A 17,515-nucleotide genomic window follows, 5' to 3' on the forward strand; every position below is an offset into this window, starting at 1 on the left:
TTTGAGAGGACATGGGGAGGCAGAAGGGTGGGGGCCAGCGGGTGGGTGGGGCTACATTCAGTGTATAAGACACTCAAATTTTCACCCTCTTTTGTGGGGGAGTGTGTCTTATACTCCGAAAAATGCGGTATATACATTAGTAGTGGGTTTCAAATTTCTTTAGAACCTATTCTGTAGGTGTAGCTGTTTTTTTTTTTAAACAAATTTTATTGGTTTTTAAAAAAAATATTCAAGGAAAGGGGTAATGGATGAAGTACAAATTTTGACAGTTACATTATGCAGGAAATGGCCCTCCCCCCCATTCTCATAGCTTTCATTTACTAATACATTAGTTTGTTATTACTTAATACTATTTTGTCAGCATATAAACTTTTATCTTAAACTAGTTTCAATCGTTTTATATCACACAGATTTTCAAGTTCATTTTTGTGATCCGAGTTTTCTCAATGTTGCCTCTTCTCCCCCCCTAGCAGAGCTCCGGCACCTCCCGTGTCCTGTATGTCCGGTGTAGTATCATCAGGTTTATCTAGGCGGACTTTATTTTTTTCCATGAAGGCCTCAGCCTCAGTGGTTGTGTTGATTCTAACTCTCGTGTCCTCCGAGAATATTAGCATACCTTCTGGCAGCAGCCATCTAAACCACACCCCTTTCTGGTATAATGTATTCGCTAAGAGCGAATATTTTTTTCTTTTATCTCTAACTTTCTTTGGGATCTGTTTCAGAATGGCTATTTCTCTATCCTTATATTTTAGTGTTTGCCCCCTTTGTGCACTCAGAATCTCGTCTCTTGTGGTCTTTCTAATAAATTTGATGTGTACCTCCCTTGGAACATTGTGTGTTCTAGCATATGTTGAGTTTACTCTATAAACCATGTCCATGTCCCACCCCATCTGTTGTCTGTCTTTTTTAATAAATTCAGCCAATAAATTTGCCATAATATCCCTCAAATTTTCATCATCAGCCTCAATTACATTTTGAAACCTAAGGAAAAAAGACATTCATTCAAATTCCGTTTTTATCTGGTGGTTCTCAAGTTCTTGATTTCCTTTCTGCACCCCCTTCACCTCTCTCCTCATCTCAGCCATCCCCCGCTCCAAAAGTTCCAGTCTCTGTGAGTTTTGGGTCACATGGTCTTTATTCTCTCTGAGCTGCTCATTCATTTCTTTCAATTGATTTTTTAATTCCTCCTGCCCCTTTAAGAGTTGTTCAAACATCTGTTGAAAGTCCACCTCAGAGGGCTTTGGCTGAAACAAAGAAGTTAGTGTCTGTTGTCCGCTGGGGCTGGACGTTGAGGATGTTGGGGCGGAGCCCGCAAATCCCGGCTTCCCCGGTGGTGGTCTTTTGGGTGGCATTGTGGTAATCAAAGCTCAGAGATAAAGATGTCAGTACAGAGAAGAAGCAACTGGGGAGGTGGGTAGAGGTGTGGCCTGTTTTGTGGGAGTGGCTCGGTGGTCATGTGACTGGGTGAGAGTGGCTTGGTAGTCGTGTGACCGGGTGGACATGGCCAAGTTGGAAAATGTGGTGAAACTCACTTAACAACACTCTTGCTTAGCAACCAAAATTTTGGGCTCAATTGTGATCATAAGTTTCCTTCCTTCCTTCCTTCCTTCCTTCCTTCCTTCCTTCCTTCCTTCCTTCCTTCCTTCCTTCCTTCCTTCCTTCCTTCCTTGTGTCTCTCTCCCCCACTTATTTTCTTATCCCCACTTATCTTCTCTTCCTTCCTTCTTTCTTGTCTCTCTCTCTCCAACTTTCTTTCTTTCTCATTCTTTCTTTCTCTCTCTCTCTCTCATACACACACACACCATTTCCCTCATGTCTGCCACTGACAGCTCTCAAAGAGAAGGAAGAATTCCTGCCTTAGGAAGTAGTTGGACTAGATTACCTCCATGTTCCCTTGCATCCCTCTATGTTCTCTATCCCATTTAGTCACAAACAGCCCCATTCACTTTAAAGTTGGTCGCAATCTCCACTCACCCTGCGGCCACCCTGGTCCTACCTAAGGAGGCGAGCTGTGGGTGGGGGAAAGGGGGGAAGTTTGTGGCTCCATGTCTCTCAATCTTCTTCCGTGCCTTGGTTTTGCGGGCGGGAGGTGCTGCTGCTGAGGCAGCGCAGCGGTGGTGGGGGAGTCAGGGCGCTGTCCACCAAGCAGTGCAATCCACAGCGAGCCCAGGAGCAGTAGCCACCGCCCGGCACCGCCATCGCCCGCTCCACCTCAGGTCGGCGGGCGGGCACACAGAGGGTGCACGGTGGTAGTGAGGGCAGCCGAGTGGGGGCAACACTTTGGTGGATGCTGAGGGAAGGAAGAAGTGAAGAAGAGCCGAGCTGAGGGGGGAAAAAATCTCTGCCGGGCAGGGTAGCAGGGTGGGTCGCTCCATGGCGGGCTGGTGCCACTGCCGCAGAGCCTTTTATTATTTTTTTCTCTTCCCCTCACGAGAGTCGCGCCGATAGTGGCAGTGGCAGGAGGAGGAACAGCCTGGTGTGCACTCCCGATCCGGACTGCCTGAGGAACAGGAGGGGAGTTCGGCTGTTTGAAAAGCCCCACGTGGAACTCCTCTCCTGTTCCTTCTTTTGCCATTTGAACAAAGCAGGGGTGCGCTCCCTTGTCTTTAACAGCCACCTCGTTTCCAATTGGGGGGGAAGAAATCCTCTGCATGGATTTCCCCAATTGGGAATGAGGCAGCTGTCAAAGACAAGGCAGCTCACCCCGTGTGGCTTGTTCAAACAGCAGAAGAAGGATCAGGAAAGGAGTACCACGTGAGGCTTTTCAAACAGATGAACTCCTCTCCTGTTCCTTCTTCTACTGTTTGAACAAGCCATGTGGGGTGCGCTGTCTTGTCTTTCACAGCCGCCTCATTTCCAATTTGGGGGATCCATGCAAAGGATTTCTTCCCCCCCCCAATTGGAAATGAGGCGGCTGTCAAAGACAAGGTAGCGCGCCCTGTGTGGCTTGTTCAAACAGCAGAAGAAGGAACAGGAGGGGAGTTCAGCTGTTTGAAAAAGCCCCATGTGCTCCAGCCCGGCTGGGGAAGACAAGTGGTGGCTGGGTGGGAGCTGGACAAGCCCCGCTGCCCCGGCCAAGTGGGGCCCGCACCCGCCGCTTACCTTGAAGGTGACATTCTGGAACTTGCCGCTGCTGCTGAGGGAGGGTTGGCTGGGCAGCACCCCCCCATTGGCCGCCCTCTCCTGAGCCGTGCCCTTGCCCAGCCCACCCGACAAGGCGACAATGGCAGTAGCGCATTGCTGGGCAATGGGCAGGGCGGAGGAGGGCATGGTGCTGCCACCCTTGCTCTGGGGCTCTTCTTGCGGGACATGCTGCCTGGCGCTGCTTCAGGGCGCCCCGGCCACTGGCTCCTCCACACGCAGCCTGCTTCCAGCGCCGCTGGCACTCCGTCCGGGTCTTTATTTTCAAACGTTTCTTTGTTCAGGCTCCTGTCTCTGCCCTCCTTGTCTATGGAGCATCTCTATAGCTTGGGGGGGGGGGGTTGTCTCTCCCTGACCAAGTTGTTTATCCAGCAAAATGCTTTCAGGTAATTCCATGCTGAGGTACTACTATCTATGAGGCAGGAAACTCCCTACTCTGGTTCCTTTATCTATGGGGCCTGATATTCCTGGATAATGGTTTCTTCTATATTTTCAAGGAAGTGCCTAGGCTTGAAGCCCAAAACAAAAGCGAGACACAGAAGCAAGGCAACAAACTTTGCACTAATGCCAATCAGTATCAAGAATACAATAAGCTAGAACTAATTCCTAACAACTAATTTCTGACAGTACAATAATATGAGCATAAGCCAATAACAAAGCTTAATGCCTAATAAATGATTTCTAGCAGTATATCATATCAGAAGCAAACAGCAAATATTGGTTTGATCACTATGCTCCTTCATAATAATGAACTTCGTGAAACACCTGCAATCTTTTGGTGTTAGACAGTGTATAATTTAATAACAGTAAAATTACTACTTGACTATCAAACAAAAATATATGTATACATTACCTTAATCATGTATAATCTAGTGTTAAACATACTAAAATGATAACTCAGATTCCCAGATTTCTAATATCTGCATCAAGCAGCTTCATAAGGATATGAATTGGGAACAAGGTAATATTAGAAATCCCTATTAGATTGCTGTAGTCTTTCAATGCCAGATAATATTTTCGTGAAGGTTGCTAAAATAAAGTGTAGCATTTGTGTTACGTGTAACACAAATAACCTGGATTTAACTTCCAGGTTAAATCTCCAAATAGTAGTAGAAGAATTGACTGAACTGAGGGAAAATATAGGCAGTAAATGTTATTGATACAGAACTAACTGTATTACTTCATAGGCTGTGCTCCAAAATTTGTCATATAATGCTTTAAGTATTATTTTCTTCATACTTATCTCCTGGGGCAAAAGTTTTAATCAATTAAGGTAAATAGAAGCAACTCAGAGAATGTGGGCATTTTGTTGCCAATACTTAGGCTTGGGTATATTTCTCCTAATTTATTGTTAGAAAAATGTTGCATTGACTGTTGCTATGACAACATTTATTAGATAACAGCATGATGACACGTTTTATTATTTGCTGAGTTATAGGAAACAATGTATCCTGCTAGTTTTTGCAGTGAACTATGAAACGTTCTTCTGTCTTTCCCACTCAGTTTCTCGTCTCCAAGGCAACAAGCATCTGCCCCCATAATTGAGATCTGAGATCAAATGCTTCAGGTGGGTTGTATGAACACTAACAAATGTGTTCTTACTTCTAAGATATTTGCCATGGTAGGCCTTGTATAATGAATTTTTTTTCATAAACAGCTTGATTTCTTTGCAGACTTATATATCAGGGCTATGGAAAGATATGAAGTACAGACTGATTTGAAACATGCATGGACACATACGTAGGTTGTGGTTTTTGCTGGGTTTATGCAGCTTTCCTTTCCTGCTATAACAATGCAGTCCTGAGAAGGGGTGGGAATGTTTAGGTTAAGATCTTCTCAGACACAACCTGAATTCATTTCTAATCTGGATCTATGCAGAGTCTTATTTTTCTTTTACTATTCTCTGTATTCCTAACCAAAACCTAGGAATGGGGAGGAATAATTAGGAAAACGGAAAACTAGTATAATAGGTTTTATGATATAATATATATTATAATTTTTTTTATTAAACACTGTAAACATTATCCTGGTTTCTTCATTTTTTAAGTTATGTATTTACACAGCTCCCATTTAGGAGAGAATAGTAGATGCCATATAAAATGTGACTATGTTTAAACAAGAATTGGCAATATAATCCAATTAATAATGTAGATTTGGAGTTTGTGAGACCTAGATTTAAGTTTGTTTCCCAGCTTTAGATGCAATGGGCCATTTCAGGCATGTCTTGGCTGCTGTTTGTTCAATACAAGAAATCTGTAGCCTTCCCATGAATATGGTATTACAGTCTGCTGTAATCCAGTGAACATAAATAAATGTGCAAGAGATTAGTAGTAGTTTCAAGTCAAGGGTTGCTAGTGCTGGTTTAATGAATATTTAAAGATGGCATTTTTCAAGATACCGTGAGAAGCAATAATCTTTTGGATCCGACACACAATATAAAATACATCTTGGATGCCGATGATGTTAATGATAAAAATGATGATGATGTGATGATGTCACATTTTTAGAAACTCAACACAGCTCATGTTAAACTCATACTTGTTTTTACCCCCATAACAGCAACCCCATATGGGTTGGACTAAGAGAGAGTTTCTATGTCTGAGAATTGTTTAGAACTTTGATCTTCTCAGTCCTTATCCAATCCCTTGACCATCATACCCTATTGGCATACTTTACAAATACTGGTATTTTTTTAAAGATATTACTGTTTGACTACATAAGACAACAAGATATTGGTTAATTAGTAAAAATATTGAGCAATTGGAGAACTAGGGAAGCTTTAAATGTCCTTTAAGCTGGAGTAGGATCATAATGTCAGAATCTTTATGTATGATAAACACCGACTTTTACTCTGCACCTTTTGAAAAAAAATGGTCACCATTCAAAATAAAATGTTTAATAACATTTTTTTAAATAATAATGAAATATTATCAATTAAATATTTCACTTTAGTTGTATTTTCACAAATGCACATCTACTAATCCATTCAGTGAAAAGGTTAATGCTAATGGTAATATAGAAAGAAATAAGAAAATAATGCTAAAATGAAAAAAATATTGTGCAACTACAACATATATAGCAATTAATGATGTATTGATATTGAATATTATACATACTCTAGTATTTATATAAATGCTATAATATATTTAAGAAGCAAATATTTTTCTATTTAGAGTTCATTATATATTTTATTTTTTAATGTGAAAACAGTGCAAGTGTTCCATCTTAGGAACAAAATGGAAGAAAAGATTCCATTTTAGTATATGTCAGGTGCTGTGATTCTGAAGGGTTCTCATTGCAAACCATTATTTAAGCCCATCTGTAGTTAGCCATGAAAATAAACTCCATTCACAATAATTATTTCAAGTTATTTATTCCTAGAACCAAATGTGCTGTTGTTTACAGATTGGATGCTCAGTTGCTGAGAAAAGGAACTAAGGGAGGAAAATGTACAGGATTGCTTAAATGGAATAAAAAAAGTGGAGTCAGAAGAAAGAGTGAAGAGTTGAAGGCAATGGACTGCAGATGGTGCAACAGCACTGAGTAGCTACAAACCAGATAAACAGTATGGACACATACCTGCACACATACAGAAATATGAACCCTAAATTCTCCCTATAGGTTTGTAAGGTGTTGCAGGAAAGAGATGGAATGAAGCAGATAAAAGCAAAAAAAAAAAGCTTTTTTCTAAGCTAAAGAGTGATATTACTATAATCATGAGTAGAATTATATGCAATGAAATATAATGCCTAAAATGTTCTGGTGGTTTCTCAAAATTAAAATAGTGTGCTACCTAACATGCTTCTTCTGTTTTCCCCTTAATGTTTCTTTGTTAATATATTGGTTTGATTATGTAACAAAAATGGTTTTGTAAACAGAACGAAAGAAAGAAAGCTGCAAAGGCAGAGAGCAATCTCAATGCTGCTGGCTGTTTCTATCTTTAAATAATGTTGTACTACACTGAGAATGTCATGAAATTTTGTTACTTGAGTGACCTGTGATAAGAATTAGCATCCTAATAAAATTCCTAGTTCTGATTCTCTAGTTCCTAATTCTCTAGTGCTAAGTGTAGCATATTATATGTTTGGCATCCAGATGCTATCTTAATAACTTCAGTTAGAAGCTTTCTAGTTTATATAGTAATAAGGATCTAAAATAAGGCTCTTGCAGAATGTTTGAGAGGGATTTTTAGATAGTGCCTAAATGTAAACAGCTGTCACCTATTAACTTTTTCTTTCAATTAATATAAAGTACTTTTAGTTTCAGATTTATTATCAGAATTAAAAATACTAACCAAATTGTATATGGGATGTGCAGTTTTATGTTCCTTTTAGGATAAATTGAATTGCTGAACCAGAAAAACAGATAATTAAAAAGAGCTTTACAAACATAAATTTGAAAAGTACAGACAGCTTGTACTAGTATAAAAACATTCATTTGCAGCCCCAGTTTTTGTGAATCAGCAATCATATCAGGCATTTGCTACCATGTTTTCCCGAGAATAAGACCTGATCTTATTTTCTTTTTTGCTCCAAATAAGCACCAGGTCTTATTTTCAGGGGATGCCTTACCCATTTACCTTAGGACCACCGCAGCCATGTCTCCCATGCCCCAACACTTGTCACACTGCTGCCTGACTTGTGTGACCGTTTGCAGCCGCTCGCAGTTAGACACTGTGTGGCTCGTATCAGTGACACTGCTTTTAGCAGGAGGCTGCCTGGTGTGCTGTGCCATTGTGTGCACAAACAGCAGCACCGGTGCAAAGAGTGGCAAGCACCGGCGCAATAAGCCTCGCAGTGTCTTGTACTCCATAGTTGGTGGAGATAGCATCCAGGAATAAGAATGGGTTATCTCTAGTATCCAATTGGAATGAGTCTACAAACTGTGATGTCACACCTCCTCTGGTAGCTCCTCCCAGCTTTTAGACTCAGTCTATCCTTAGACTGGACGTGTTTCTTCTCCTCTTCTCAGAGTTTTTTTTTAGCAATTAGGCATTTTTATTATTATTCTAAAATTAGCAGCTTGCTCTCTTTTAACATCAGGTGGAGCAGGAGTTTCTTCCTAACCAGTGGGCAGGGCTTCTCCCTGCCTCACTGGGTGTCTACAGAGGCACCTGGGCTCATTGATGACAAGCAGCAGCCATGAGTTTGTTCTGGAATGCTGCCCAGGGATCGCAAGGGGGGCGTAGTCCCCAAGAGGCCAGGAGGCACTGCCCACGAGTACTCACTCCGAGACCTCAGCCTCCACCTTCTACATTCGACCACCATTTTTGCCAGTGAGGATATCGGGCACCATTTTGAAAAGGCGCAAAGAGCGGCAGTGGCCATTTTGCAGCAGTGAAGTTCTTCCTCGACGGATCAGAGCCAGGTGAGCCCTTTTGACAATTTCGACCCAAGCACCCTTCTTAGCCACAGCCCTTCAGCCTCAGTCCCCTAAGTCGGCATTAAGTCCTGCCTGACGACCTTGGGCTCTTTTTAACAGTGCATAAAAGACCAGCTGCATAGCTCTCACACATGGCAACTGCCGCATTGGGGAACTCAGCCTAGGGGTGACTGCACCCCAGTCTTCCCCACATAGCGACAGGGAGATGGCAGGAACCTCGGGATCAAGGTCCACCAGGAAGCAGGCAGCCATGGAACCTAGGGGCGAGCCGCTAAGGCTTCTAAAGCCACACAAAAGGCCAAAAGCCAGCACCAGAGGGCCCCGGACAGAGAATTTGAAAAGGCCCAAAGAGAGGCAGCCAAGAGGGTGTCAGATCACAGGTCCATGGAACAGGTCAGCCCTCCCACGTTCACAGAACTACCTCTCATTTGCGACAGCCCTACTCAAGCTGAAATGTTCCCTGGCGCTCCGGATGCCATCTTGCCTTCTCTGACTCCAGGGCCACGTGTTCCTCAGGCCTCAGAGGCCAACCCCCCCAAATTGGCAGCCATAATATCTGAGGCAATTAGACAGGGTATTGCGACGGGCCTACAACACCAAGCCAGGGCTCGTCAGAGAGGGTTGGGTCCAGAAGTTCCGGGAATCCAGGGACAATCGGTATCTTGCCACCCTAGGATCCCCTCCCTTCTGTTTAACCCAGTCAGGCCACACTGTTTGGGAAGGAGAATGCCCTCAGGGATTCTGACCTCTCTGAGGCCCTTTGTGGGCCTCTTTAAGCTGGTTTTATTCAGATCCTCTTTGTTCAAGGCCAGAAAGGTAACCAATATGGGGCCACCCAAGCCAGACGGAAAACAGCCACTACAGCAGGGGACCCTTGTAACCCCTTGTTTTCAGAGCTGGCTGTGGAAAAGGAGGTGGTTCAGTCCCCCAAGTTGTTCCGGGACGTTGTCCAGCGACAGTGGTCCTCTCCTGGGTCGGGTCCTCTACCCAACACCCAAGACAAACATCTCTACAATATAGGGCCATATTTAGCCAAGGGCTTGGAGGTTCCCACTGTAGGTGCTCCTGTAACTGCTCTTTCCTCTTCCACTGTAGTCAGAGGTTCTCCTGAGGAGGCCCTTCGACCGGAAGACGAGATCTGAGCAGACTGTGATCAAAGGCCATCAAGCAGTAGCCTGGGCTGTGGGTGCCTCCATGGCAGCATCCTTCTTTGACAGAGCCTCTCTGCTCTGGCTAAAACAATTGCAAGACAGGCTTCCCCCAGGACATACCAGGTCTCACCAAGATATTAATAAAATTAAGGTGGCTATGGAATACGCTGCAGACACATCCTTAAATGCAGCCAGATTTGCATCCAAGGCCATGGCTTCCTCGGTGGCAACCAGATGTCTCCTTTAGCTCAAGCCGTGGCAGGCAGACACCAGGTCCAAATGGCGGCTGGCTTCCACTCCCTTCTTAGGAAGCCAGCTATTCAGGGCTCCCCTGGAACCACTCCTAATCGAATCTAGGGACAAGCATAAAAATCTTGCCATCCCTTTACAAGCGGACTGAAGCCCATTCTTCCCCTTACTATAGATGCTTACCCTTTCGAGGGTCGGACTGGGATTTAACCTCCCCCGTCTACAACAACCTCTTCCTAGGCAGGGACAGCAGCAGGACAGGTCAGGCAGAAATGGTCAGCGCTTCCCTCCCAAGAGATCTTTCCGGGGGGGGTCATCCCTACCAGCGTCAAAAGTGACTGCCTGGAGAACCTTCCCATCGGGGGCCTCCTAACCTTCTTTGTCCCTCCCTGGGTCAGGGAGACAGTAAAATTCACCCTATCCCTAGAGTTTGTCTACACCATCCCCCCAAGGTTTTTCATCAAGTGTCCTGCGTCTCAGGACTGGCAAAAGAGGCTTCTGGTGGAACAGGTGGAACTGGTGGAACTGGTCTAGCTCTGCTCCAATTTTGGAACTCTGTTCACAACAAGCACATTCTCGTCCTGACGGACAATATGGCCACAAAGGCCCATATCAACTGCCAGGGAGGGATCCGCTCCCGAGCCCTCATGCAGGAGGCCAATCTGTTTGGGTCTTTGGGTGGAATCCCACCTCTCCTCCCTCCGAGCAGAGCACATATTGGGAGTAACGAACGTCCAAGCAGATTGGCTCAGTCACTCCCAAGTTGACCACGCAGAGTGGAGCATTCACCCGGACCTCTTCCAGGTCCTGACCCACCAGTTCAGCCTTCCAGTCCTCAACCTCTTTGCCACTCTGGAAAATAACCAGTTGCCAAGATACTTAACAAGGTACGCGGCTCTAGGGTTGGAAGGAGTAGACGTCCTCCACTGTCAGTGGCCTCCCGCCTGCCTATATGCCTTCCTTCTGCTCCCACTCATCCAGAGGGTAAGGAGGACGAGCTTCTACTCCTGGTGCCTCACTGGCCTCGACAGCCTTGGTTCATGGACCTCATGAACCTGTCTGTTGCACCTCCCTGGCGTATTCCCCCATCCAAAATGTCACTCAGCCAGGGGTCACTTCTCCACCCCGACCCTCAATGGCTGAAGTTGACCACCTGGAGATTGAGTGGAGGCTCCTGAGCGCAGACAATCTCGATGAGGGCCATCAGAACTATCTGATGGAACTATCCATGGAGGGCTTTGAAAAACTGTATCTATGATGCCACCTGGAGGGTCTTCACCTGCTGGTGCTCGAGCCACAACATCTTCCCCACTGCCGCCTCCATCCCTCGAGTGCTGGAATTCCTACAACATGGCCTTAACAGCAGCCTCTCTCCTAATACTCTTAGGAGACAAGTGGTGGCCCAATCCTCTGAATCGCTGACCAACCATCCATTAGTTTGATGATTTCTCAGGGGTGCCTCCAACCTCCTACCACCGGTTGTCCACAGATACCCAATCTGGGACTTGATCAAGGTGCTGGTTGCCATCACAGAGGCCCCCTTTGAGCCCTTACGATCAACTTACATGTGATATCTTTTCCTCAAGGTGACATTCCTGGTGGCCATCATATCAGCCAGGCAAATTTCAGACATGGCCTCTGTGTTTTCCATTTCGACAGGGTATTGGACCACTCAGTCCCCCTTTATCTGCCATTACAAGTTGGACAGACAACTTCCCTCCCATAAGGACAGTCCAAGCTTTGGTATCTCCCATTCCTGGGTGCTATCTCCACCAACTATGGAGAATGGGCATTGGTCTTACCTGAGACGCCCGTTCTCAGGGCGGTAGAGATAGCATCCAGCCCCATCCTGTTAATAGTCCAGTCCTAGGGATGAGGTGAGAGGAGAGGATATTTTTTTGATCATACATGTCAGTCTACAGTACCACCTTTGTCAAAAGCTGGGAGGAGCTACCAGAGGAGGTGTGACATCACAGATAGTACACTCAGTCCAATTGGATACTAGACAGAGTTAACCCATTCCTATTCCTGGATGCTATCTCCAACGCCCTGAGAACGGACATCTCAGGTATCACCAATGCCCATTCTGCTGCAAGCGACTGCACTGGCCCAATGAGGCTTGTGATGTTCTGCCCCAAACAGCAGCACCAGCCCAATGCACCATATGGCATCTGGCCCCAAGCAGCTGCAAGCAGCTGCAGAAGAAGTAAGGTAGCAATGTGACAGATGTTGGAGCATGGGAGGCCATGCTGCAGTGGTCCTAGGGTAAGCAGGGCATGTGGGACAGCTCCACCCCCCCCTCTCACCCGAGCCTGATTTTTATACTGGCAACCCACCTCATACAACCATATGGTAGGCGGGGCTTAACCAGGGCTTATTTTTGGGGAAAGGGGCAGATGTGAAAATCAGGATAGGGTTTGTTTTTGGGGTAGGTTATACTTTCAGGGAAACACGGTAGTTGTTGAACATTACAACGTATATGAATGTAAGAGCCGTGGTAGTGCAGTGGTTAGTGGTTAGGTGCAGTGGTTAGAATGCAGGCTACTTCTGCTAACTGCCGGCTGACTGCAGTTTGGCAGTTCAATTCTCACGATAAAAGTTGACTCAGCCTTCCATCCTTCTGAGGTCAGTAAAATGAAGACCCAGTTTGTTGGGGCAATATGCTGACTCTGCAAACCACTTAGAGAGGGCTGCAAAGCACTGTGAAGTGGTATGTCAGCCCTCGTGCTGACATTCGTGGGGTAGCGGCTTTTCCATGGTGCTGCTACCTCCCGACCTCGGTGAGGGCTTTCATGCTGGCAATGCCAACGCTACCAATGCCGCACCCGCTCAGCCATGCTTACACGCCGCCAACACTGGTGTTGATGCTTGGCCATGCTTACACGCTGCCAATGCCGACGCTGCCGCTAACACCGCTGGGGCCACAGCCGAAGCCCTTCCCCTCATCTCTCTGATGTCAGCAGAATCTGTTAGAACCTCCTGGATAGCAGCTGCACTTCAGAGCCTACTCTGAAGTAACTCTTCTACTCGGGTGTAGCTGCCTACTTTGAAGTAACTACTCGGGTGTAGCTGCCTACTTTGAAGTAACTCTTCTACTTGGATGCAGCCAATAAGGAAGGAGGCAATGATGACACTGAGTGGGGGTGGTGACTGAGGGTCATGATGATAGGTGCTGGTGATTAAGGATATCATTTGGGTAATTGGGTGGATTTGTGGGTGGAACTGGGTGGGGTAATGATATATATACGTACGATGATGGGGTTAACCTTGTTAGAACTGACTTGGATTTCCAGAGGTCCCGGTGCAGCCCAAGGTGCCTGCACTAGACGTACAACATAAAGAGAGGCCCAAGGTAGACCAGGCTGTGGCAACCGGGGGAGTTCCAACAACACAGCAGCGCCTGTGGATGACTGGTGGAAGCGCCTGGGGTTAGCAGCTAATTCGGACCCACCTTTGCCTACACCCCAGGGTGGCCACCTCACCCACTGGAGAGACAGACGAATGACAGAAGACGATGAAGGAGACTGGAGCTACTCTACCACCTTGGGTAGCCAGACTATGGACTGTCTGCAGGAGTGGTTTGGTGAGGCCAGTTTCTGTGACAGTGGGACCTGGGATCAAGAGGATAGAGGGGAGGCCCAATCATGTAGCAAGGGTTTGTTGCATTCAAATCCCTAGCCTGTCACTCATTTTCGCCTCCCTAACCCAAGGCTGAGGTTGGAGGCACCCCATGATTACATGAGGGGTAGTGGTGGGGAGGCAGGGCCATGGTTGCCGCAGAAATATCTGCCTCAACACCCAAGAGACTCACTGAGTGGTGACAAAAGTCAACGCAGGACACAACTTGTAGTGGCTAGCCCACATCCGATGTACACCTGGCCAATTGGGAGTGGACAGAGCCAGGCTATGGTGGGACCCTGGGAACCCCCTTCCATTCGTGGGTTCTTTGACGGTAGCCCAGATAAGGTGGCCATTTTCTAGGTCAGGTTATTGAACATATGGACCAGTATGGCCATTTATACAGTTCGCAGTGGGCAATGGTAATGGCCATCCTGGCGGTCCTGGAGGGGGAAGCCGCGGATTGGGCAGCAGACCTCTACAGTGAACACAGTCCGGAATTGCGACATGGTCTGTTTTTGGATGCATTACGGGACTGATTTGCCTATCCAACCTGCATCCAAAGAGCAGAGGGGGAGCTGATAGTGTTACACCAGAGCGGTCATCCAGTGGCAGAGTATATCTGGGATTTCTGATGGCTGTCATGGAAACTGCAGGCCTGGCCGGAAAGACTTTTGATGCACCAATTCAAGCCTGGCCTGGACAGGTCAATCCGACAAGCTTGTGTGTATCGGTGCTTATCACCACGTTTGTGGGCCTCATATCAAGCTACCACGGAATTGGAGGAGGAATTGAGAGTCCTAAAATCAAAAGATGAGGGGTTTTTGAGGCCCTGCCGCTTCATAGACTGTATGGTGAGTCATCCGGCAGGGCCCCTGCCACGGCACTGGGATCCAGCAGAGAAGACCATATCAGCCAGGCCACCAATGGTGTGTTTCCAGTGTTGGCAGACTGTAATGCATCAACCCCAGCCTCATGATCTAAACCTGTTCAGCCGAATCCAGGGCCATCTAATACCACATGAAAGTCCATTAAGAAAATGCTGGAAAGACACTGAGGTCCTCGCTGCGGCTGGTGATGGCTCCCATGCCCCAGTGGATCTGAGCACTCAGGTGGGAAGCTGTGAAAGTGATGAGGAGGGTGAGAACAACCCCATGGTGAGTAGGCTGATAAAACCTTTCTGGATGCCAGTCTTTCTCACAGGCCGTAGACGTCAGTGTTATGATGCACTAATTGATTCAGGGAGTACTCAATGCCTCATAAGTCTCACTACAGTTAAGGAATTAGGGATAAAGGTTCTCGTCCCCTACAATTTGAACAGGTAGATGGGTCATTGTTGGAGGGGAAACTACCTAAATCACTGAGAAAGTAAGACTTGAATTGGGTGACCATTGGGAGTTAATACGGTTCATCATGGTACCATGAATGACAGAAACCATGCTACTTGGGCTTGCCTGGTTAGATAAGTCGGGCCCGCTTATTTGATGGGGGTGGGTGGGTGCCAGCATATACGGATAGGGATCGGTCCAGAACCACCTCCACATGAACAACTAGGTGCAGGAACCAGGGCTGGTCAGGGACATGAGGTAGAGGTAACAAAGACTGTGGAACATTTGGCGGGAGTCCCACAGGAGTATGCTGACTTGCGTGAAGTTTTTGGTGAAAAGGACTGCAACATCTTCCCGCCACATCGTCCTACTGATTGTGCTATAGAAATAGTACCAGGGGCCAAGCTTCCCAAACCAAGGATGTACACTATGACTCCTAAGAAGTTAGACAAAATGAGACAGAACATGAACAAAAACCTGGCATGAGGGTTTATACAGCCAGTGAGATCCCCCATTGCTGCCCCTGTAGTATTCAGGGAAAAGAAAGATGGTGGCTTGTGCCTATGTGTGGAATTTCGAGGTATCAATGGAGTGTGCATGGAGCATATATATCCTCTGCCAGTCATGAAGTATATCCTAGCCCGGTTGTCGGAGGGAGTTATCTTTACTAAGGTGGACCTCAGAGAGGCTTATTATCGAGTAAGACTTCGTGAGGTGGATGAGTGTAAGACAGTTTTTAATTGTCCCCTTGGGAGTTTTCAATATAGGGTAATGCGTTTTGGGTTACAAGGGGCACCGGTGCTGTTCATGTACAATGGTGTACTCGTCCATCTGTATGACATTTTGATTTATACTAAAACCATGAATCAGCATGTCAAATTGGTATGTGAAGTTCTTACCAAATTGTTAAAAGCCAACCTATATGTCAAGATAACCAAATGTGAGTTCCACAAGACAAGGTTGGATTATCTTGGTTATAGAGTTTCCCCGAGCAGGAATTGATATGGATCTGGCAAAAGTTCAGGCGGTAATGGATTGGCAGGCCCAGAACTGGGAAGCAATTGCAAAACTTTCTGGGATTTGCTAATTTTTACTGCCAATTCATTCCATCATTTGCCATTTGCCACTTACCAATTTGTTACAAATGAAACACCTGGCCGGAAAGCCCCATCCAGGCCAACCCTTGCATTGGGATATGGCATGTCAAAAGGCTTTTGAAACCCTAAAGAAACTCTTCACACAGGAGCCAGTATTGAGACACTCTGATCTGACTTGGCAATTTATAGTACAGGCAGACTCTAGTTATGTAGTAGTAGGAGCTGTTCTACTTCAAGTAAATGAAGAAGGAGCATTGTAACCATGTGCCTACACATCCCACAAATTGAGCAAAACCAAGAGATGGTAGGCTATATGGGAGAAGGAGGCATTCGCAGTATGGTGGGCACCGGTTACATGGAGATATTTACTCGAAGGGTCTGTGGTCCCTTTCGAGGTATGGGCAGACCATAAGAACCTGGAGGCTCTCCAATCCCCATGGAAATTATCACTCAAGCAGGTACAGTGGGCTCTGTACTTCCATAGGTTTAATTTCCAGTTAAAATATATTCCAGGCAGATGAAACTTCATGGCGAATGTGTTATCACGAAAACCACAGTTTAATAGTGGTCGAGAAGATGATGAGGTCCTCTCAGGGTCTAAGTTCTGCATTCCATCCAGCCACCAATGGGGCAGCAGAAAGAGCAATTGCCACAGTGGAAGAGTACCTCTGTTGTTATGTACAACTTCAGCAAACGGATTTGCCAGATCTACTACCGTTTGCTGAGGTTGCACATAATAATGTGGTACATAGTAGTATGGGTTATACCCCATTCCAGGTGGTGAATGGGTTTGATTTTTTGGCCATTCCTGAATGTCCAAGAGCACCTCCTGAGTATGGGTCCATGAAGGAATGGCTAAACTATACGCAACCCATGTGGAACAATGTCCAAACGGTGCTGCAAGTAGCAGCGGAAGCATATAAAAAGCACATGGACAAGAAAGAAGTCCCCAGTCGCTATGGAGGATGGGGGATAGAGTGTACCTGTCTACCAAATACATCCGCCTAAAGGTGCCATGCCGGAAACTGGGTCCCAAATTCATCTGACCATTCCCAATCGTCCTGGTGATTAACCCAGCTACAGTAGAACTAAGCTGCTTCCCCTGTTGGGGAAGACCCACCCGATATTCCACACCAATTTACTCAAACCAGTAACCACCTCCGTACTGTGGGGAGCTCCCATCCCCAGTACAGGTGGAAAGGGAACGGCATTATGAGATTGATCGAATAGTAGACTCCTGCCGGCATTGTGGTATGCTACAGTATTTGGTGGTCTGGAAAGGATACCCGCTTTCGGATGCCTTCTGGGTGGGGGCTTCTGATGTGCGTGCCCATGCCTGGTCTGCCGGCTTCATCGTCACTGTCCTAATAAACCTGGGGGAGATGCCGCTAATGGTGTCTTTTGTCTTCCAAGGTCCTCTCCTGTGGTAGGGGGTGGCATGTCAGCAGTCATGCTGACATTTGCACGGTAGCAGCTTTTCCGCAGTGCCGCTACCTCCTGACCTTGGAGAGGGCTTCCATGCCACCATCACCAATGCCGCCAACGCCAC

At 46.3% G+C, this 17,515-nt stretch overlaps 1 protein-coding gene across 6 annotated transcripts in view; it reads left to right on the forward strand.

Moving 5' to 3' along the window:
* CNKSR2 (connector enhancer of kinase suppressor of Ras 2) overlaps positions 1-17,515 on the forward strand; it is a 318,427-nt gene that overhangs the window by 274,707 nt on the left and 26,205 nt on the right. For 3 of the 6 annotated variants that reach the window (XM_081947977.1, XM_081947980.1, XM_081947979.1), the window contains one exon: positions 6,523-6,938. The exons of the other annotated variants lie outside the window; for them this stretch is intronic. In XM_081947977.1, coding sequence (XP_081804103.1) covers positions 6,523-6,566 — 44 coding nt within the window. In that variant the 3' untranslated portion in view covers positions 6,567-6,938. Of the gene's footprint in view, positions 1-6,522; positions 6,939-17,515 lie in introns of those variants that run through there. 6 annotated transcript variants of the gene reach the window in all.

This window comes from Natrix helvetica (assembly GCF_964273705.1).
Source record: "Natrix helvetica genome assembly, chromosome: 3".
NCBI classification, from domain to species: Eukaryota; Metazoa; Chordata; class Lepidosauria; order Squamata; family Natricidae; genus Natrix; species Natrix helvetica.